Below are 23,790 nucleotides of genomic sequence, written 5' to 3'. Positions count from 1 at the left end.
AACTGTGCCACCTGCTGGACTTCTATCCAAACTGAATACAGTATATTACAGAATTGATTAACATCAATACTTCTATCTTGTCTTTTTGTTTTATATCAGGCGTGTCAAACTCATCTGGCCCTGCAGATAAGTGATGCAAGGATGGTCCTTGAGACAGATGAATGACATGTGGCTGGCCCCACAGGCCAGACTGGGCCCATGAACCTGCTCCTACCCCACATACCAGAACCAGTGCACATGGTGTTTGCTCCAGCTAGTCTGGAACTGCATAGTAGATAGTATCTGTGGAGGGCTGGTCCAAGTCACATGCTACATGTGGTGCCCACTCCAACTAGTCTGGGATCCCCACTCCCTGTCCTGGAGCAGCCATGGTGGGCACCTGCTATCTGTAGTGCACGTCCTGGACCAGACAGGGTGGGCACCGCATGTCACACACATCACAGACTGGCTGGGGTAGGTGCAGTGTGCAATGTACATTCTGAGTCCTGCATACAGGGCCAGTCCAGTGTATACCACATGTGGTGTATGAGTCAACTCTGTACCAAATTGCAGCATCAGGGTTTGGATGATGGGGCTCCATGGACTGGGCTGCATCTTTGACACCTCTGATTTACATTATTTCGATACGTACTCAACCCCAAGAACTAGCTTCTCATACCCATTTTCCTTTTATGGGCCCCTGAAGAGAAAAAATCCATTGCAAAATGTTGTATGATTACAGGAGAGTATCCAGTGTTGGACATCTCCCTATATTTGAATTCACCTATAATTTTTGATTTAACAGCAATCTACAAAAGAAGAATGTAGAAATCTGCTCCCTTTTTGTTTCTCCAGGATATAAAGAGAGTGTTTTTGGTTGGCTGACTTTTTACAAGACAGAGAAGCATTTTCTTATTTATTTAAAATGTTGAAAACTGAAATTCTGTCCAGTCTAGAAGAATTTACAATGGCTGGGGAATTAGTTAAATTATGACATCATAAGAGGCATGCAACTAAGTAGCTGAGGACAGATGGAATTACATGCATTTTGTTAATACCTATTAAACTTCAATGACTGATTTACATTTTGGAGAAAAGGCCTCAACGGGACATGAGAAAAATAAAGTATATGCCTAAATGTTTTCAGGATACAGTCTCAAAGTTGCTTTTGTACACACATTTATTCAAAGACTCTTAAAGATGAAAAAGTACTAGCATTTAATTCACATCACATTTCTGTATTTTTTAAAAATGCCCACAAAACCATAAATTTTAAAGCCAGGAAAGGGAGCATTATGATCATCTAGGGGTGAGGACCTCAACCTTTTTGGCAGGCTTGCCGCAAATTATTTCCATGCCTTTCCCAAGTGCCACACCAAGCCCCTTCCCCTGCCTGATGTGCTGCTCCCAGCCCTGTGTTCCCCATCTGATCTGCTGCTCTGCTTTCTGCCCCTTGTGGCAGAACAGTAGGGGTGCTACTACACTGAGCCACGCGCCTCACTGTGCCCAACCAAAAACCACACTTTGGGTGCCTCCCCAGGGGCGCCTACTTCTAGCTCTCCCCCTTCCTGGAACACACCTGCAAGCCTGTGGTAACGCTGCCACCACCCAGGCCTTGGTCTCCAAGTACACAGACCCTGCTAACCTGGGGGGGTGCTTTGCCCACAAGTAATATTTCTGGGTGCTTCTTATAGCTTGAAGCCTCCCAGAGTAATCTTAGGTGTGTCTGAGGTAGTTAATAAACAGCCAAGCTCTTTTGGGAGCGAAAAAGCATCTCACACATAGATCCTAATTTCTGGCTAGATTCCAAGTTTTTACTTACCTATCAGCTTCAGACAGCTACCTGAGGTACAAAGCCTGTCTGTGTTCCAAGATGCCTGCTTGAAGAGGGAGTACCCCCAAGACCAGGTGACCTGACCTTTAAATAACTTTTCTGAACTCATCACCTGGCTCCAATCAGAAACAAGCCTTATTTGATGCAGACCAATCCTTTTAAAAGTCATCAGCATCCCCGCGTGGGCCTCCTGGCGGGAACCCAGGACAAAGGACATGGACACAGGAAGGTGGGATGGGAGGAGGTCCTCTCCAGCCCAGTTGCCCAGGTGACTATAATGACCTAACAACACACAGTTAGAAAGCAGGAGGGGGTGAGCAGACTATCCCACTGAGGGCAGGGAGAGATATCTTCAGACCCTTACTCTGGGGTCACTGCCTGATCTCTTCCTCTGCTTTCTGCCTTATTGGCTGCTGTGCTGCTTTGTGCCCTCCCTGATCTGCTGCATGCCACACACAGAGGCTGTCCATGCCACTTGTGGGCATGTGACCCCTCCTCTAGACAAACACATTTTTACCCAACAATTCCTGAATCAGCCCTAAAACGTTCGACTGAGCTACAACATATATTTAGTATAGCCAATCTAGGCCGAAAGGGGCCAATTCCCCATCAAGTGACTGAGAATCCAGCACCTAAGCCATTCCAGCACTTTGTCTAGTCATAGAAAAAAGGGCTGGGGGACCTCAGGAGGTCACCAAATCCACCCCTATGCTCAAACCTAAACCTGTCTAAACCATCTCAGCCAAGCATATCTAACATACACTTAAAACTTCTACTGATGGATATTCCACAGCCTCTCTAGATAATCTCACTGTTAAAATTTGCTGTTTAGTTTGGGTCTGAATTTGTCAAGATACAGACATTGTGTCTTGTTATTCCTTTGTCTGCTGGACTAAAGAACAATCTGTCTGTTATCAGAAATCTTCCACTATAATAGGGACCCAACCTTTGTAACTATGAATGGCGCCAAGCACCAGAGTTTGAAAGTCCAGAGCTCCAATGGTACACAACTAGCAGCTAAATAGGTAACAACTGCAGCAGAACTGAGCACCCTGCTGGTGTGGTCAAAAGAAAATCCCTGCCGCTGCTGAGAGAGGGGCAGGGCAGGTAACCAAAAGGGGAAGGAGTAAAGGACCACATACACCTGGCTCCTGGGATGGAACCTCAAACTGGTCCTTGTAAGCTCAGAAAAGGGACTCTGTAGATCCTGGAGAGAAGGAAGCTCTGCAGGGAATCTCACAGACAAACAAACTGATTTCTATTTCATGTTTATTTAAGTTGCTGTTTAGGCCAGGAGGCCTGGGAGTGGTTGAAAGGGAGCTGGGAGACCACTGAAGATGCTCAGTGAATAGGCATGGATTATGTTACTGACTTAGACAGAGGGCTGTCAGTGGTCCGCCACAGGCCCAGAAGCTTGGGATGCAGGGCACAGTGAGGCACCTACACACACACAGTTTTTTGGAGACAGCTTTAAATGCATACCAATTTACCACCAAGGTGTGGCAGGTGAGGACAGGATAGCATCCCAGAAAAGCAGAATGAGAGATAGGACTAGTATGGCTGCAAAAAGGGGGCTCCACAGCCACCCATAGAGGGCAGGTCCTGTTATATCACCCACGTAGGTACTCTGAACTGACCGATTTGCCTGTTAATTTTTTTTCCTGGAGAAACTAAATAAATAGAACTTCTTTATACATCATATACATATTCAAATAAACTAACATTATAAAAGAGTTGAGTGGATTGCTAAGTCCATCCATTCCAAGACACCATGAATTTAGCTAATTTTCTACACAGACACTTGGCTAGGATGGTGTAGTCAGGAATGAATCTGCCTAGAGCAGGTGGCTGGACTAAACCTCGTAAGGTCCTTTCCAGCCCTACTTTCTTATGATCTTGTAAGAACTGATTGGCCACCATCACTCCAAACAACTCCTAATTATTGTTCAACACTTACTGTTGAACCTGTTATATTTTTAAGAGATGCTACAGACAGAGTGAGCTAACATTTTTGCTGAAATGTAGTCATTTGCATCTAAAAACATTTATTGGATGGAATTTAAACTCGTCAGTTCCAAGTCCACTACCACTCATGCAAAATGGATTTTGCTTTCAGCGTACCTCATGCCCAATAGGATTGCCAGTATGCAGTCCTTACCCAGGCAAGTCTATACGACTATGGCAAGCACGTCTACATGAGACGCCTTAATGCGCAGTGGATTGTTCTATACCGCATTACTGCATCACAGCAAAAACCATGCTAACGTATAGTTGAAGTAGCCTAGTATGCATTAAGCATCACAAAAAAGTTCTCCTTTGCTACTGCACATTAGAGCAGCTATTGTACCTTTATTTAGTACCTCATATTACACTTTATGTGCAGTGGCAAAGGTGTGTTAATGAACATGTAGACATGCCCAGTATTGCCAATGCTGCACATTCATAAATTGTGAATCAAGCCCCCAAAATCATCAGATCCTTTAAAAAAATTCTTGTCATTTTAAATCAAAATGAAGGCAACTAGAGAAGCCACTAACTTATGCTCTACTACAATTCCTTCTGAAGTCACCAATTAGAAGAGCAAGGGGACAGTGTGGGCTGGCAATGTTTCTCCACCCCACTAGCATATCAGATGGCTATGAGATAGAAAGAAATCCGGCATAAGGCCACTAGCTCTGTGTTGTGTGAACCCCCTCCTATGACAGATTCAGTCAAGGTTGTTTCTGTCCTCTTTTCTTCCTTTACACCACACCTGAGCAGTACAGTCAGAGTCTAACTTGGTGCTTACAGGAGGGTCTGGTGTTTTCAGAGAGAATACTACTCTCATCCCCTGTGAAGGAGCTCAGTATCTAGTACTGACAAGGCAACTAATTGTTCCAGATATTTCAGAACAATCCTGAACTTCAAGGCTGTTTCTCTGAAAACTCCTGAAAGTTAGACATTCCTCCCAGACTTGAAAAACTGGTCTGACTGGTGCCAGGAAGCATCCTGGTCAGTTAGCAAACTGTGAGATTGCCCCAAAATTCACTATCCTCAGTCATTTTCAAAGCTGAAATCAGCCCTCTGTGGCACCTCAAGGGCCATATCCCAGACTTTGCTCCCTAAAAGTTACTCTCACTTTTAAGCAGTGAACATTTTCAAATGGGGATAGAAAAGGCTGCAGTCTCTACTCTACTCCAAATAAGTGTCACAGAAGGACTAGTTTACCAGAGAGCTAACCAACCTGACAACAACAGACATACTTCAAAATAAAGTTTAAAATGCACACAAAAAGTTGAATTTTGGAATAATACAAAACTACTCCACAGAGTTGACTAACACTATCTTTAGGACTGTGAACATGTCCTTCTGACACAATCGCCATGCTACTATGCACACACCAATGTTAAACAAAGGCAGCCACACAGATTGGGGGCGAGGGGGGGGAGGGGAGAGAAAACTAACATTTTCAACAATGTAAAAGGAACAAATTGGCAACAAAACAGTCTTCATCCATCATTGATAACATACTACTAAGTGAACAAGTCCAAGACAACAGAAACAGTACTAGTGTTTTCTGTCAAAGGACCCATAATAAATGACCTACCCAAATAAACAAACAAGGTCAAAATCTTAACTTACCTAGGGAGTCTGTTTTATTTTCTACTGTTTCATTCACCTTTCTTGCAACTCTGGCTACAGCTTCTCCCATTCTTTTCTGCATGCAGACGACCTGTCCCAAAAGGGAAGCTCTTCCACAGGAGAAACTGTGACTGAAGAGATAAGACCAGTAAGGTTCCAGTATTCTAACAGTTCACAAAAAGCAAATGCCAGGACAAGTGCTCCCAAAATTTGAAAAAGTAGTAAGATACTTACTTTAAAAGAATGAGGGCTCCCAACTGATAAAGCAGAAGCTAGGTTCATTACAGCAGCCTGCCCTCACTGGTACAAAATGTAGAAACTGCTAGGATGTGAATTGCTACAAAGGCTGACACTGCAATTAAGAGTTCATTTAAATTGTATGGGATAGATTCATCTTGAGATACAGGCATTGGCTATGAGCAGCATCTGTGAGACCACAGTATACAGTGATAGCTCTGTTGTTGGACCTAGCCCTGGAAGCTAAGATTTTAATCAAGAAATAGGTTCAGATGGAGGCTAGCCATTTCTCTCCTGGATACTTACGTGGTAGCCTTTACCATGATACCCCTCCCCCCCAGTGCCTCAATCTTTAACACAGTTACTCTTACAACATATCTGTGAGACAGAGAAGCAAAGTGACTTGCACATGATCAGTCATTCAATTTAAGAAAGAACAGGGATGCAGAAACCAGCCCTATCACTGCAAGAAGAAATGTTCAGTGTCTGTTTATTTTTAGATTCATAGATTCATAGAGTCAGAAGGGACCTCAGTGGGCTATCTAGTCCGACCCCTTGCCCCTGGCAGGCAAGAAAAGAGTCACCAACCCTGGGGTCGTGTGATCCCAGCCAGGTTCCTGTCCAGTCTCTTCTTGAAGACCCCCAAGGATGGGACGAGCACCACATCCCTTGGGAGCCCATTCCAGATTCTAGCAACCCTGACCGTGAAGAACTTTTCCCTAATGTCCAGCCTAAACCTTCTCTCTAGTAGCTTATGGCCATTGTCCCTTGTCAATCCAGGGGGTGCCCTGGTGAACAGATCGTCGTATACTTCATGTTGTTCTCCCCTTATGAATCTGTATATCACCACAAGGTCCCCTCTCAGCCTTCCCTTGGAGAGGCTGAAGAGGTTAAGGTCCCTTAGCCTTTCCTCGTAGGGCCTTCCCTGCAGACCTCTAATCAGGCAAGTGGCTCTTCTTTGGACCCTCTCCAGGTTGCCCACATCTCACTTGAACTACAGTGTCCAGAACTGGACACAGTACTCCAGCTGTGGTCTGACCAGCACCGCATAGAGAGGGAGAATCACTTCCCTGGACCTGTTTGTGAAGCACCAACAGATGCATGACAAGGTATGATTGGCTCTGCCAACTGCTTCATCACATTGGCGACTCATGTTCATCCTGGAGTCAAAAGCGACTCCAAGATCTTTTTCTGCCTCAATGGAGCTGAGAAGGTTGCCCCCCAGCCTGTAGGTATGATGGCAGTTCTTCTTCCCTAAATGCAGCACCTTGCACTTGTCCTTATTGAATTGCATCCTATTGCTCTCTGCCCACTTCCCCAACCTGTCTAGGTCAGCCTGGATCTGGTTCTTCCTCTCCAGGGTGTTAGCTGCACCCCATAATTTTGTGTCATCCGCGAATTTGGACAGGATGCTTCCCACCCCCTCATCCAGATCACTGATGAACATGTTGAACAGCACTGGCCCCAGAACTGAGCCCTGAGGGACTCCACTGCCCACATCTTACCAGGTTGACACCGACCCATCCACTACCACCCTCTGAGTGCGACCCTTGAGCCAATTTGCTACCCAGTCTACTGTATAATCATCCAAGGCAAAACCCCTCAGTTTATTTATAAGGATGGTATGGGATACATTGTCAAAGGCCTTCTTGAAGTCCAGATAGATAACATCCACCTCGACACCTGCATCAAAACAATTGGTGGCCTTGTTGTAAAAGGAAACTAGGTTAGTCAGGCAGGACCTGCCTGCTAAAAGCCCATGTTGATTACCCATCCGCATCACATTAGCCAGCGGGCTCCCACAGATGTGCTCCTTTATCATTTTTTCTAGGATTTTCCCAGGGATAGAGGTAAGGCTGACTGGTCTATAGTTCCCCAGGTTCTCCTTCCTCCCCTTCTTAAAGATTGGGATTACGTTAGCCCTCTTCCAATCCTCTGGAACCTGACCCAAGCACCATGAGTGCTCATATATCCTTGCCAGTGGATCAGCTATGACCCCCGCTAATTCCTTCATTACCCGTGGGTAGAGTCCTTCCAGTCCTGGTGATTTGAATATGTCCAGTCCCTCCGAGTGTCTTTTTACCGTGTCAGCACTGACCGTCAGTCAGCTGATGTTCCCTTTGTTGGTGTCCATGATGTATGTTGAGGGTTCATCTAGATTCCCATTTAAGAAGACAGAGGCAAATAACTAATTGAAGAGCTCTGCCTTGTCCTTAATATCCATCACTAAGCCCCCCTGCCTGTCCTGTATGGGTCCTATGCTACCCCGCACCCTCTTTTTGCTCCCAACATACCTAAAGAGGGACTTTTTATTGTCCTTAATCCCTGACACTAGCCTGAGTTCTAGAGTTGCCTTGGCCTTCCTGACCAGCTCCTTGCAGGTGCAGGCCAAAGAAGTATATGCCTCTTTGCTAGCTATCCCCTGCTTCCACTTCCTGTACGCCTCTTTTTTTGCCCTTTAGGTATCTTGGATGCCCCTGGTTAGCCAAAGGGGCTTCCTGACCCCCTTGCCCCTTTTCCTCTGCCATAGGATTGACTCACTCTGAGCCCAAAGAATTATTTCCTTGAGGAAACACCCGTGCCCTGATGGGTATAATGCCCACCCTTCGCTGGATAGCAAATTTTATCATTTGGTCATCGCTGTCCCCTAAGTTGCCTTGAATCCGCAGGTCCCCCACCAGGTCATCCCCTGTGGCCAACACCAAGTCAAGCAAAGCATTGCCCCTGGTGGGACACCTTATCTCCTGTGTTAGGGGGAGGTCCTGAATACAGGATAAGAACCTGCGAGAGCAGTTAGATCTAGCTGACTTCTCCTCCCAGCATCTGTCTGGGTAGTTAAGGTCCCCCATGATTACCATATCTCTAGACCTCATATGGTCTAGAGATATGGTAGTTTTGTTATAGATCAGGATACAATATGCTCTCTTTTCAAAACCTGCTGCTACCTAACTAGGGACTTAAACCCTGGACCCTCAGATTAAAAGTCTGATGCTCAACCAACTGGGTAGCTACCCAGGCTCCTTCATTCTGTAACCACAATACAGTGTACTCTCTTTAACAGCATAGCCTGGGGACTGAAAAAAATGTTCTTCCTTATCCAAATGTAATATAAACAATGACAGTTAAGTGCATGACACTGTCAGCACTGTGATGTTCACAACCACAAAACTGACTGGCTTCTTCATTTTACAAGGTTTCAAAAAGACCCCCTATGACAGCTGCATCCCATTCATCTTTTCTATGAAGTTAACCAGGATATTACATTTATTACATTACAAAATACCGTGGATGAAGGTTGCTTTGTACTTAATCAACATGCAGATAAGTGACATTTGTTACAATGTAAGCAATGGGTCATAAATTGGGACTAGCCTTGTTTATGCATGTCTGCAAGTACACTAGGACATCTGTAAGTACATGTACTTAACAGGTGTAGGTTTGATGTAGAAATTCCTGGGAAGTATCTACAGCAGTGGCTCCCAACCTTTGTAAACTTGAGGCACCCCGCTGTTGCCTCAAGTCCCTCCCCAGAAAAAGCCACCTCTTTGTTTTCACTTGTTTTTTGGACTACAGTAAAATACTAGGGCAATTCTTCTGTTACAGAGAACTCAGAAGGACCACAACAGGCAAGAATGTTTTTCACAGAGAAGTAGGGCTGAAAGGGACCTTTCCACCTAATCCAACCCCCTGCCTGAGGCAGGATCATCCCTATCCAAACCATCCCATTCAAACCATAATCTGAATTCTACATAAGACTACTCTCAACCCTGAAACAACACAGACCTCACACCTTAACCTGCCACAGGCAAAGCAGGAGACCCACAGCTACCAATGTCCTGCTTCTATTAAATGTCCTCAATATAGGCTCAAGAGATCCTGGGTAGAGCTCCCCTACTCCAATACAGAGGAAGACAACCTCCCACCCCCAGTCCCAATCAATCTGACCAGGGGGTAAAATTACTTCCTAACCCCAAATGTGTGATCACTTCAGTCAGACCCTGAGGTGAGGGGCAAGACTTTCTAGCCAGAAACCTCTGGCTTTGGTCCCAGAAGGCACATCAGTACAGCCCAAACCAAATCCCCACCCTTGGCAGTAGCCAACACCCAATGCTTCGGAAGAAGGCTTAAAAATACCCTGACATACGTAGTGGAAAGAGGGGCAGAGGAGGACTACCATACGAAATACCTATAGTAGAACACAGGCATAGGTACACCTACATCAGGGGTGGGCACAATACAGTTTGTAGGCCAGATCCGGCCAGATGGTGTTTGGGAGAAGGACAGGTGGGTGGGGCCAGGGGGATCCTGGGATCTTGAGCCGGTGACAATGTGGGGCTGGGATAGAGCCACAACGCACTCAGTGCACGTCCCTGCCCACAGAATGGGGGCTCCTCCCTGGCCCTGCACTGTCACCGCCCCAAGATCCCGGGGTCTCCACGGAGACCAGCCAGGAGCTATGCAGGCAGAGTGCTTCGCTGGTTGGATGAAATTGGAGCACCCTGTCCATGCAGCTCCCAGCTGGCCTCCAAGGAGACCCCGGGATCTTGGGGTGGTGACAGCATAGGGCAGGGACAGAGCCCTGGTTCCGTGGGCAGGATTCTCCACCGAGCGCATCACAGCACTGTCCTGGCCCCGGCCCTGATCTTGCGTTGTCACTGTCCCAGGGTCTCTATGGAGCCTGGCCAGGAACCATGCAGGCAGGGTATGAGGCTGGATGGGCAGGGAGCCATGTCCAGAGCTGAGATCTTGGCATGGTGAAAGCACAGGGCCCCAGCCAGGGCAGAGCCACCATTTGTTCTCTGTACATCTGTGCCAATGGAACCCATGCCCATCACAGGAGCATGTGAGCAGCAGTTTGCAGCTGTGCCCCAAGCCTTGGTCCCACGCTGTCACCGCCCCACACCACACCTCATGATCCTGGCCTCACCTGCCCCTCCTGCTCCTGAACACTGGTCCTAGTCTGCCTGCGGCCTCATCCCACATAAGGAATTTGGGCGAGTTGTTGTGCAGGCAGGAGAGGCAGGGGTGCTGACCCAGCCTACGACACCTCAACAAATTCCCCGTGGCCCATGGGCACAAATAATTGCGCACCTCTGATCTATTCCATTCCCAAGCAGTAGCTATCCAACCTCTTCTTAAAAGCCTCCAGTGATGGAGAGTCCACAGCTCCCCTAGGTGGTCTGTTCCCCTGCCTCGCTGTTCTAACAGGCTAGGGACAGATATTACACATAAACCAGTTTAAGTGGTCAGAAACTGGTTTAAGCCTGTAACAGAACAGATGTGCAGTGCCCATAAACCAGTTTGAAGATGGCTGAAACCAGCTTGAGATAAACCTGGCTGAATGTAGTACCAGACTGAACTGATCTGTCTTAAACTGGTTAATGCAATGTCTGTCCCAGACCCCTTGCTGGTTTCAGATAAACCAGACTCCCCCAGCATCCGACATGCTCTGTGGGCTGGGCAGGGTCTCTGCTCCACAGCAGGGCTGGCCCCTCCCCTCTGCTCCCTAGCTGCAACTCTGACAGAGACTGCAGGCGTCTGCCTGCTCCCCCCTCCCAGTCCTGTCTGCCTTTACAGACACCTCTCAGCATTAGCTAGCAGACCACATGCTGGTTATGGTCCATCTGTGCTGTAGCAAACAGGACAAAAGCAGAATCGACAGGTAGCTGATTATGTCCCTCTGTTGTTTTCTTAATGGGGTGATAAACACTGTTATCAATTCCCTGCTGGCTGATCAGAAGGGGGAGGGAAACCCTTCCCTAACCAGAGTGTCCTGCTGGGGCCTGGCCATGCCCCACCTCAGCTCAGCACTGGAAGGGAAGGGAGGGCTGCTCTAGTGCCCCCCCGGCTTCTAGCCTGAGCCACTGCAGGCATGTGCCTCCACATCTGGGATGTCTTTGCACTTACAAACTGATTTTGCTTAGCCAGATTAGACTAACCTGCAAAGACTGAATCAATTCAGGTTCAGGCTTTTTGAATGTGGTCCCCATTTACAAGAAGGGGAGAAAAGAGGCCAGTCAGTCTTACCTTGGTCCTTGGGAAGACCTTTGAGAAAATTATCAAGGAGCATATCTCCAAGGGCCCAGCAGGGGAGGTAATGCTCAGAGGCAACCAACATGGGTTCATTGAGGGCAGGTCCTGCCCGACTAACCTAGTTTCTTTTTATGATCAGGTCACAAAGTCCCTGGACAAGGGTGTTGGGGTGATGTAGTCTTCCTGGACTTTAAGAAGGCCTTTGACACAGTTTCCCACTACATTCTCTTAAAAAAACTTGGCAACTTGGCATTGATGCCTACACAGTCAGATGGTCGGCAAATTGGCTAGATGGTTGCACCCAGAGAGTGGTGGTGCATGGGTCATTTTCAGCCTGGAGGGATGTGGGCAGTGGAGTCCCCCAGAGCTTGGTCCTGGGGCCTGTACTGTTCAACATTTTTATCAGTGATCTGGATGTGGGTGTGCAAAGCACACTGTCCAAATTCGCTGATGACACCAAGTTGTGGGGCAAGGTGGACACGCTGGAGGGGAGGGACAGAATCCAACTAGATCTAGACAGGTTGCAGAGATGGGCGGATGAAAATAGGATGGAATTCAACACAGACAAGTGCAGGGTGCCGCATCTAGGGAGAAGGAACCAGCAACACGCCTATAGGCTGGGGAACACCCTCCTTGTCAACATGGTGGCAGAAAGGGATCTTGGAGTCATTGTTGACTCCAGGATGAACATGAGCCACTAATACGAGGAAGCAATCAGTAAGGCTAATCGTAACTTGTTGTGCATCTACAAATGCATCACAAGCAGGTCCAGGGATGTGATCCTCCCCCTCTATGCGGCATTGGTCAGGCCACAGTTGGGAGTACTGCATCCAGTTCTGGGCACTGCACTTCAAGCGGGATGTGGCTAGCATTGAGAGGGTCCAGAGGAGGGCCACTCGCATGATCAAGGGGCAGCAGGGCAGGCCCTACGAAGAGAGGCTAAAGGGCCTGAACCTATTCAGCCTCCACAAGAGAAGGCTGAGAGGGGACCTGGTGGCCATTTACAAGACCACCAGGGGGACAAGTAGGAATTGGGGGAGGCTCTGTTCCCCCAGGCACCACCTGGGGTTACTAGGAATACTGGCCACAAACTGTTAGAGAGAAGGTTCAGGCTGGACATCAGGAGACATTACTTTGCAGTTAGGGCTGCCAGGCTTTGGAATGGGCTCCCAAGTGAGGTGGTGCTCTCTCCTACCTTGGGGGGTCTTCAAGAGGAGGCTGGACAGATATTTGGCTGGGGTGATATGACCTTGGCCCCCGTTCCTGCCTGGGGCAGGGGGTTGGACCTGATGATCTGTTTAGGTCCCTTCTGACCCTAAGTACTATGATACTATGAATGTCTGTCCCTAGCCACAGTGAAGAAGTTTTCAGGATATCCAACCTAAACCTACTTGGCTTCAACTTCAAGCCCTCGATCTCCCTGCAGCAAGAGAAAAGGTGCTTTCCCTCTTCTTCAGACTGTCAACATACACTCAAGAGATCCCAGTAGAGGCCCACAGTCCCAGCTACAGAGAAAGGCAAAACCCCACAACCTGCATCTATCTCACCATGGGGTAAAAGCTCATCCTGACCCCAGATCTGGTGACCGGTCTGACCCCAAGCAGAGGGGCAAGACCCTCTAGGCAGGAACTTCCCGCCCGGGTCCCAGCAGGGGCCCCGGCACAGCCCAGCTGCCATTTCTTATTTGAAATTTGGCTTTAGCTTGTGAATCACGTTGGCCCCTTAACAGCGCGGGGCAGCCCGCAGCGCCCTTGGCGGCATCCGGAGGCGCGAGGAGAGAAGCCCTCCGGCCTGACCTCGCCCGGGGCTGCCGGCCTGGGCACGGCCGAGTCCGAGCGCGCGCAGGGCCGGGGGACAAGCCGCAGAGGCCCTTTGCCGCGGAGCAGCGGCGAGCGGCGCTGCAGCAGCCACAGCGCCCGGCGGGGCGGGCTGCGGCACCCGAGAGGCCGGGCCCGGCACAGGCGCTGGCTCCGCCTGGCACAGGCGCGGCGGGAGGGAAGGCGCGCGCCGCCGGGGCTGCAACCCGACCGGGCCCGGGCCCGGGCTGCTCCCATCCCAGTGCGCGGCGGGGGACACGGAAGGGGCCGCTTACCCGGCGCCGGATCCGCGGTGCTGCTGCTGCTGTTGCTGCCGCCGCTCAGGCTGCGCGCCCGACCCCCGCTGGCCGCCTGCCCTCGGCCATGCTGAAGAGCAGCAGCAGCTGCCTCCGCGCGCGGCGCAGGGAGCCGGAGCGGGAGCCAGGGCCCAGCCCGGCCGGGAGCCAATCAGCGCGGCGCGGCGCGGCCCGGCCCGGCCCCGGGGCTCTGCGCCGGCTGGCCGCGCCCGCTCTCTCGGCCCGGGCAGCCTGTGGCCGCGGGCAGCGCCTCGGCACCTGCCGGGGGCCGCTCGGAGCCCCTGGCAGGGCTCAAGGAGCCGAGCGCCGAGTCGCCCCCCGCAAGTCGGTTGCTTGTTCCCGGTTCCTTTTTCAAAGCTGATCCTAACACAAATAACGCGTGAGTCAGGAGTTAGAAAGTCATCAAAAATGTGTATTGGTGAATAAAGAGGTAATATAAAATATCACCTAGCAGGTCCATTGCCCGGAATAGGGAGCTGGTTGTTTTCTGTTCCCCAGGTGACCCTGGATGGCCCCTTCTCTGGACCAGTTCATGAAGGCAAGAACCTCTTGGGGTGATCTCTCTTACTGGACCAACTACTTAGTTGGGATAAAGTTATCCAAGCTTTCCAATGCAAGACATTTTCTCTCCCGTGGCGTGATCAGACCTGAGGAAAAATGTCTTGCATTGGAAAGCTTGTTTAACCTTATTCCAGCTGCACGGTTGGTCCAACCAGATCACCCTAAGAAATTCTTGCCTCCCGTCATTTCTGGACCATCACAGCTACATGGCTCTTATGCTACCACTTTTTAAACATTTCTCAAACATGGATGGGCAGAAGTGCAGCCAGTTTTCCAGATGACAACTCACCAGTGCCTTGAACAATGGCATCAGTATTTCCTTCTTTCTGTTGGAATTATCCTGCCCAATCCATTTACCTCTCTAATGACAGTATGACACTGATTACTCATAGTTACCTTGTGAACAATTAATGAACCCACATCTTTCTCTTCTTCCTCTGTCATTTCTGCCTGGTGGGCTCCCAACTTACAGTAGAATTTTTTTGTTACTGCTTCCTAAATGCATGCCTTTCCATTTCTATTACTCCAGTCACTGGGGTCACTCAGTTTCTCCTGTGACGAGCAAGGTTCCAAGGATCCAGCATATCTGCATGACCACATACTCTAGTGTAAGACTTACCGTGTGTCCAGGGCTAGTGAGGCTGGTGGCTCCACATGGGGCTTCCTGTCAGCAATGGCGTCTGGCTGTGCCTGGTGTCCATGGCCTGTGGTGAGCAGCAGGCCACAGCCTGGCCAGTGACCCCTCCCCAGGGAGGAGCTGGTGCTGTTGGCAGCTGGTGGTGGCATGGCCAGCCACTCCTTATGGTAGGGTGTGGGTCTCAGCCAAGGGCAAGGCAGCCGCTGGGCAGGGCTCCCCAAGCTGCCAGTGGATACAGCAGCTAGGGAGGTGGGCAGGGTGGGGCACTGAAGGCCTGAGGTCTCCTCCTCTTGTGACATGTCACCAGAGGTATCAGGGCAGAGTTTGAGCAAGGGCAGGCTGTCCCTTCTGGTGGCACTCGCAGGGGTGTGGCTTGTGTCCCAGGGTGCCAAAAAGCAGGTCAGCTCCCTCACAAAGGGCATGGTCTTCTGGGCACAATCGAACCAATGATTGAAGTTGGTCACAGTCACCCACTGTGCCTGCAAAACCTTGGCCTTCATGCAGCACTGTCATGCTGTCTGGGAGCAGCCTTGCACATGTATCCTAGTTGAAATGGGCTCATAAATGTGGGCATTTGAGCGCCTGCCCCAAACAAACTGCCACTGGACATTGGCCCGATCCCAGAGCACGGCAAGGTCCTATGTTTCCTCCCAGGTCCAGTTGGGGCCCTGGGCACCTGGGATGGGTGTGGGCATGATCCTGGGATGGGCTGGACATGATCCTCACCTTGGCTCTCTGGGCCCCCACATGGCTATCCCTGTGATGCCAGCCCTGATTGGCTGCCAGCAGCACCCAGGACAGGAGCACAGCCAAGGATAAGGAGCTGCACGGCAGAGGCGCTTCACCACAGTGCCTACAAAGAGACAGAGCTGGGGTGGAGCAGGGAGCAGGTGCTGGCCTTGCTGCCATAGAGAACAGGGCTAGCAGCCCTAGGGGAAATCTCAGGGCTGAGCAAGGGATGCAACAGATTGCAGGCCTTTGCAACACTCTCCTGTGGCCAAGGAACAGCTCCAGATAGGGAACAGGACGCAGAGGCTATCTGAGTCCTGTCCAGTTTGGCACAAGGGGCCTGGTGGGCTCCCTGCAGAGAGCACTGGCTCCTCCAGGCTCCCTGTATTGTGTGCCCCAAGGCACAAAATGGTTGGAGGCTTTGATAGTCTGCAGCTAGGGGCTGCCAGAAAGCAGCCCAGACCTTGGGGAGGAGAGGCAGCCAGCCAGGAGCCCTGAGACTGGGCTCTGGCCGGCCCCTGACTAGCTGGGCAGACCCAGCACTGAAGCCTCTGTGTTAATGTATATTAATGTGTCTACATGTGCGTTAATGCGCTTTAACTAATCATTCCTATATTTGATACTTGCTTTATGCAGGTATCAAATTTAGGCATGATTAACCTAAAATCACTATTTTTAAGGCACATTAGGGGCACGCACATGTAGATGTGCACCCTGAATGAACCTTAAATTGAGCTAATACACGTTAAATGCCCATGTGTAAACATGCCCATAGACAAGCAAAACAGCTCTTGTGGATCAGCTGATGCATGGTAGCTGCCTCACCTTTAAACTAGTCATAATTTTTGTGTCCCTAGCCTGAATCATGTCCTTGTTGCTTATAAGGGATATTGAGCTGTTTTGAACCTGGACCAGCACAATCTCCCTATGATTAGGGTTTGGATCTTTGCCTGCTTGTTCTCCATGGTTTTATGCCCCTTTAGTTATGTAATCCTAATGAAAACCCTCTTCCCAAGGGCATAGGGCTGCCTGAGGCAGGCATGTACATCTGAGGGAAACTATTTTCCCCTTCACTGGAGCATCTTCCCCTTTGGCTTTAATTAGTAGTATTTTTTTAATTAAACCAACAATCTAGTTAAGAAAGAGCAGTGAATAGAGGGCAGTCCTTCTCAAAAGGCTCTTTCCACAGTGGCTTTTGTTTTCTATTTATTTGTTTTACTGATTTTATAGGACAGTCTTTTCCAGGCTCTCCCTACAGTTTGTACACATTCATATTTTTGTAAACTGAAGATACATGAAATCAACCTTGCTTTGCTTTTAAATGATTTTCTAATGTACTTGCTCAAATAAGGAATCAAGATTCATTAGGCTTCTTATTTAAAGTGCTGTCCCTGAAAATGCTGGAATATTAGAAAACATTTGAATAATATAAGGGCTTGAAAAATCCAGTTGCCATCTCAGTTCCAGTAACTAGGAAGCTTTCCCTGGCAAGATCCACAAATCTTGCCAAAGCTAATCTTTTGTCCATAAAAGAAAACAAACTTCTAACTATTATGATTGTAAAGCCCACCTTTAAACCCAAATAAAAAGCAGAATATTGCAGAATTGTTTTCTTAAATCTGCACACACAGAGCTTCAGTGCCTCTGCTGCTGCTACTCATTAACTTCGCCAACAAGCAGACAAAAGAAAATGCAGCAGTCCCCCTTTCTGCCCACAATATTTTGAGTAGCACCTGTGAAAAGCAGCAGATTTAGGCATTGATACTCTTCACTGATGCTCATATAGGGGTGAGGATTAAAAAACAGAGGGTGGGTATGAAGTCTTAATGGATTGTGAATGCTCTTTTCTTTTCTTTTCCCTTGCAGTATTTCATAGGGATGGAGTACACTGGGACCCGAGAGCCCTGGCCCCCCTCGGGAACCTGTCCCTAATTGGGCAGAACAGTCCCAAAATGGGAACATCAAGTCCTGGTCCCAGGCTGCATGACTGAGGGACAGCATTTGTCTTGGGTTCCTAGAATAGAGCAGGGATCCAGCTTTTCTGTTCACTGTGGAAAAAAACATGGAAACAGCAGGTTTCCCTTTGCAGGCTGGCAGAGGTCCAGTCTGCAAGGGGCTGCAGAGAGTGGGGTACAGGGGGTGCCACGTGCATGTGGCCACGAATACAACCCCAGACAATGGTGGAGAGTAGCCCCCCCAGCTGCCTTCAGGTAAGTGTATATAGGGGGGCAGATGGAGGCCTCCACAGTGAGGGAGGGAGCGGGGCTGGGGGCACTGCCCAGCTAGGGCAGTGCATTGGGGTCTAGGCAGGGAGTGGGACAGAGCCAAATGTGCCTTGTTGGGGGGAGATTCCTCCCTTCCACTGCACATACTTCCAGGGAGGAGGGTATGGTGAGGCATGAGCCCCACAGATGTGTGAGTAGGGTGGGGGTGGATGCAGGCTGCCTGCTGTGGGCTTGGGGCTCCTTGCCCTGCTGGCCTCCCACCGGGAGCCCTGCACCAGCCGTGCCACCATGGCAAGGCACACCCCTACCTGCCCGGCAGCAGTGAGGGTGGCAGCGTGGAGTTGTGCCCCTTGCTGCTGCCTGGCAGGTGGGGGCATCTTGCCATGGTGGTGCAGGGCTCCCATGGGGAGGGCAGCAGGGCAGGGAGCCCCAAGTCCGCAGCAGGCAACCCACATCTGTCCCCACCCTGTATGGGCTCTGTTCAGCTCTGTTCTGGCTGTGCCCTCCCTTGGCAAAAATAAAAATCAGCACTTATGGATGGAATTGCTAAACAGGATTCAAAGACAGATTCCTTCTGGGAATCTCTATACCCTTCTCCTCCCTCCCCCTAGATAAGACTTGGCTTCTTACCAGGACACCACTGGACAGCAAGGTCCCCTACTCTTCCCTTCAATCTTTGATTTAGCCCAGAGCCTCAGGACATTCAAGCCCCTTGCACAGGATGAATGAAGAAATATATAAGGTTGCATATGGCAGACAAACTTAAATATGAAGCTGGAAGATCAAAATATGATGGAGGAGCATATGAAACTAAAGGAGTGAATGTAGAGAGAAAAAGATAAGATGAGACAGAAAGGAAATAGGGAATGGAGGATAGTTCAGAAAAAAAAATATATTATGATGTCTAATGCTAAAGGAATCGTTAGCCATAGGAAGGATTGTTAAACAGTTAAAACGAAAGCAAAGTAATGCAGTATGAAGTTTTGAAACATGTATTATAAAGAAAGATGATTGATGTTTTGTAATAAAACACAACACACAAACAGGAAATACTGTATTCTTCTAATTTATAGAGGTTTGGTTTAGGAACAAGGAAGCACAGTTATTTTAATTCCAGCTAATAAGCTTAAATATCAGGGCTTTTAGTGGGTTTTTTTGGGAGCAAAAATTACTGCAAGAAATTGCTGAACTGTTTAGCAAGTTATATAGTATTTGATCCTATCTATCTAACTGAACTTTCATACTGTCAGGGTAAAGCAGATGAATATAGGGCAAAAAAGTGAACAAAGCAACATTATTGAACATAAATGTGAGGAAAAAGTAGGTAAGTAAAGGAGAGGAAGGTAGGGATGAGGAAGGTATGAGCATGAAAGACAAGGGATCCATTCTTACTGCTGTCCTAAAAAGAGATCAGGTCATGCTAAAGTAATTTTCCTGTGGGACTCTTCCTTTAAATTCAGACTCTATGTGCCCACAGGTTTCTAATCTAGCATCATGAATTCAGTCCTATGTTACTTAAACTCAGCATTCATTGGAAGATTTTGGTTTATGGAAATGCCATATTGAACAACTGCTCTATAGACTTAAAGTTTAGTTAGTGTTGAAACTTCCACTCATTAACTTCTCCTATATTAAAAATAAAAAATGGAATTGACTGTTATTCCATTAGAAAAATTAGATAAAAATAACAACATTTCACAATAGAAAGAAAGTATTATTTGGTAAGTAGGACCAACAAATAAAACCCAGGCATCCATTAAAATTTTTGCTTTGGGTACATGTTTTCAGCAGCTTCTTGAAATGTATAATCCCCATGCATCCAACAGCAGCAGCAGCTCTTGCAGCTGCCACTATTACTTCTGCCGCTGTTCATGTTGTTAGCTGCTGGTCTCCTGGGGTTAATTTGTTTTGCTCTGTCTTCAGATCTGTTGCTATTGAGTTATGAGTTTGCCTAGGCCAAGCAGTTACAGTTGTTATCACATTGTAGCTCTGAAAGTCATTTTTTTGCCCTAGAAGACTCTGAAGGCTATCTCATTTGTATAGCAAGACTTTAGCTGTTCTCCAATTTCTAAAGGAACATTTTAGGTTTTGGCATGTATATCAGTTTTATGTGACATAGAGTAAGGCCCACATTCTTGAGAAGTAAACTTTTACTGTAGAAAATATCGTATGTGAAGCTTGTAGGGGACTGATGCTTTCATGTCTGTGGTGCTTGTCAAAATCTCACCCAAGACAGGAGGAATTAAAAGATAGTAACCATCTCCTGGTTCTTCAGTGAGAAATGGGTTGTCCTCACTCCCAAGTGGATTAGTATCCATGTCACAAAAAACTTTCTTACAGTTAGCTTGTAGCCTCAACAAAGCTAAAAACTAAGCATAGAAAATGACTTTCTTATTTGTCTGTATAGAATAAGACTTTGTCTGTACTCAGTCCCAGATCATCCTTTGTACCAGAGTTTTAAGCTACCTTTGTGTTGCCTTAACCCAGGGGCTGCTGGAAACTGAAATAGCCCAGAGCATCATTTAAAAGCACTCTCTGACTTACTGTCAGTTTCATGGGCTGCAATGGCCTTCAGGGAAGCCACCCCAGCAGCTGGCACCCATTGGAACACAGAAGCACTCTGACTGTGCTCCTTTCTCCGGCATGGCTTTTGTGGCCAGTCCTTTACTGCTCAGGGATTCTCTTATGCTGAAGAATCTCTGAGTAGCTGGATCCACTAGGCCTCCAGCTAACTTGCACTGTTGTAAGTAAAGGGCATGGGGGAGTTTAAGAGGGATCCAAGGCCCCTGTTACTTTAAGAGGGAAGAACAGCAAGCTAGAGCTGCATTCTGGTAGGGACAGCTGAATTTAAGCCAGCAACATTAGACTAGGAAGGTCAGCTGTGTAAACTGCAGCAGAGAAAATGAGGCAGTTTATTGAGCTAAATGGAGTCACCTGGGCTAAGGGAGTGGCATGTGACCAAAACTGGGTGGAGCCCAGGGAGATGCATGTTCAACCCTGAGCCAGAGCAGGAGTTAGGTCCTCTCTTAAGAAAAGGAGTTTGTGCTTTCAGGGAACATAGAAAGCTGGGGTGGAGAGGTGTTTGTAATGTGCAGAGACCTGAAGTAGAGCAGATTATGTTAGAGGTTGGTGAGTTTATGGTTGTGTTTTGTGGTTAAAGTTAACCAGAGGTTTGGGTTGCACCTGGAAAGACATGTTGTAAAAGCAGCTTGGTCTGGGGTCAGAGACCTGGAGGGCTGAAGGCTGGTATAGAGGAATACTAGGCTAGCCTGGGTTCAGGGGCCTAGAGGGTTGGCCAAGTTAAGCCAAGGCTAGGAGGGCTAAGGCTAGGTAGTGGTGCTTCAGCCTCTCTTGCCAGGCTTCAGTCAAAGTAGGGCCATGGACACAGGGAAATGAGAGCCTTGTTAGGTACAGGTGCCTGCCAGGCTAAGCTGAGCCTAAATAAGGCTAGAGGGCACAATGAATGAATCTGGAGTAATGTGTCTGGAGGCCATGATTAGAGAGCCTTTAAGGTGCAATTGGGCCCAGTTGAGTCATGACCAGCATCATGGAGACACAGGTGCCAATAGCATAAGCAGTGCTGATCAGTAAACTGTTGGCATGAGGAGGACTGGGGTGTCCTGTTAAACAGAGCTAATATGAGAACAAAATCCCAGCAGCTCACTCAAGGACTCCAGGAGACAGGTAATTTGTATGTTGTATTTTGAGGCTAAAAATGTGGCCGGAATCGGGGTGGAGGGGGGGATGGGATTAGTTCAACCACCAGGGGGCACTGCAGCTGCCTCCAAGCCGTCCTGTTTCAGGGAGGCCAGAATCTGGCTCAAGAACTTTAGAAACGATTGCTAGCAGTTTGGTGCCAGGTCAGCTTTAACACTGAGTTGGACCACATAGGAGAGAGCCCCAACAGTTTCCAGAGTCTCTACTGCTGTGTCAATTAAACTGCAAAACCCAGTGGTAGGAGCCTAGAAGCCTCTGGAACTGTCTGCATTGGATCTACTAACAGCAGATGTAAATGGGTGGGAAATCACTGGTAAAATTTCCTATTGTAGACAATCATCCCCTAAGAAAGAAGAAAGCCCCTGTATCAGGGCTAAAATGGAATAGCAAGGCTATGTGGAAGATGACTGCTCTGCCAATGCTTATGTTGTACCTGTCCTGTAGATGGAGAAGAGGACCTCAACCTCCACATCTGCAAACCTGCCACATAACCCCACAGTATGGCATATGCTCCCAGTCCCAACTCTATTTCTAAAGAGCCCATATTTAGTTGATTTTCTGCTGCTCTGTGGGCCCTCTGCTTTCTTGGGTGTGGAGTCACTGTTTCTGGGTTGAGTTCTCCTTGGAGGTTGCACCCCTCCTGAAGTCAAAATGACTGCTACTTTTCACCAGTACTAAATTCAACATATCTTTTAAATTAAGTATGAATTTTCTCTTATAATATAGTATTTAAAGGTCAATGATGGATGTGTTGAGCTGGTAATCTGAAAGTCAAAACAACTCTTGCAATAAAATGTTACTGGTATTGTGCTTATAACAAATTTTTTGCCACTCATTCTTTACTTATTACAATCAATAATTAGATTGGAAAAGGAACAGATGTCAGCATTCCCTTGTTGCACCTATAAGCTAATACGTGTCTATTCATGATGCCAAAACATGGTTTAACTCAAGAGTCTTATCTTCTTTCCACAGCTACCCGTCTCCTTTCTTGTGTGCTTTGAGCAGCAGCAAAATATTAGAAAATGGTGATTGTGGGCTGATCGTTAGCGGGGTCAGAATAAACACAGGTTAATATAGGCAATTTGTACCACACTTAGTTGTCCCTTTTCAGGATGTTTGCACACCCAGGATCACATCCTCAAATCAAATTATGATTGGTGCATATTTTGACATTGTTTTTCTTTTACCAACTCTGTTCTCTTCCACAATTAAAACTATACATTAAAAAAATATTTCTAGCCTGTTACTATGGGAAAAACAAAGTGAACTGCATCACTGTAAACAACTACAATAGTATTACATGGTTACTGCGGCCCTCTCTCGCCTTAAGATGTTGGACTCTGATACTGGTTAGTGGTCTAAAGCAGGGGGCTCTAACTCCCGAGTGGGTAGAGATCAGGCCAGTGGGGGCTGCCCACACCACGGTCAGCCAAAGCCACCGCGGCTGCAGCACCATGCGCACTGGCCTCCCACGGCTGCATTTCAGTGAGTGGCCAGATAGGGAAAGTGTAAGAGAGATGCTGGAGCAGAGGCTCACTGAGGCAAGGATTTTTTTAGGGTGATGAATATCTTACTGGACAACTGTGTAGTAAAATTAGGCAGCCTGTTGAACGCAATATGCCCTTTGACAAATGAAGAATGTCACAAATTCAAAAACTTGTCTACCTACTGTGCAGTTGGTCTAATAAAAGATCCTTCTCTCTCAGGTAATGCAAGTCGTCTTTCCTGTCCCCTGCAGCAACCTCGTCTGCCTTCTGGATGTTGCAAATTAATACTGGCTCACAACGACCAACCAGTGCTGCCTGTTCAGGGTTTGGTGGGTTTTTTTTTTGCCAGTAACTTGTCCCGAGGCGCTTTAGTGGCCCAACCAGCCTTATGTGTGTGTGCTACTGATGATAAACCTGCCCCAGCTGCCCCCACGCAGCGCTGCAATTAACAGCCCCAGGGCAACAATGCGGGCGATGTGGCGGGGCTTCGGGGCATGGAAGAGCCCGGCCTGGCGGCAGACCCGGGACGGGTGGCGGCCGCATGACACAACCCGAGCGAGCACAACGCGGCCGAGCCACGTGGCGGGCCGACGCGCCCCTCGTTTGCTCCTGTG

General features: G+C 48.3%; 1 protein-coding gene across 5 annotated transcripts in view; it reads right to left on the bottom strand.

Annotated features, from left to right (window-relative positions):
* The window catches only part of LRRC20 (leucine rich repeat containing 20), a 189,621-nt gene extending 166,028 nt beyond the window's left edge, over nt 1-23,593 (bottom strand). The window contains exons 1-2 of one of the 5 annotated variants that reach the window (XM_059729914.1): nt 23,359-23,593; nt 5,435-5,565 (exon numbers count right to left, since the gene is read on the bottom strand). In XM_059729914.1, coding sequence (XP_059585897.1) covers nt 5,435-5,516 — 82 coding nt within the window. In that variant the 5' untranslated portion in view covers nt 5,517-5,565; nt 23,359-23,593. Of the gene's footprint in view, nt 1-5,434; nt 5,566-13,796; nt 13,880-23,358 lie in introns of those variants that run through there. The other 4 variants (XM_059729912.1, XM_059729913.1, XM_059729911.1 and 1 more) reach the window with 4 other exon arrangements.
* Between the last annotated feature and the right edge of the window lie 197 nt (nt 23,594-23,790).

This window comes from Alligator mississippiensis, chromosome 6 (assembly GCF_030867095.1).
Source record: "Alligator mississippiensis isolate rAllMis1 chromosome 6, rAllMis1, whole genome shotgun sequence".
Classification (NCBI taxonomy): Eukaryota; Metazoa; Chordata; order Crocodylia; family Alligatoridae; genus Alligator; species Alligator mississippiensis.
This window is presented reverse-complemented; position numbering and strand designations above follow the sequence as displayed.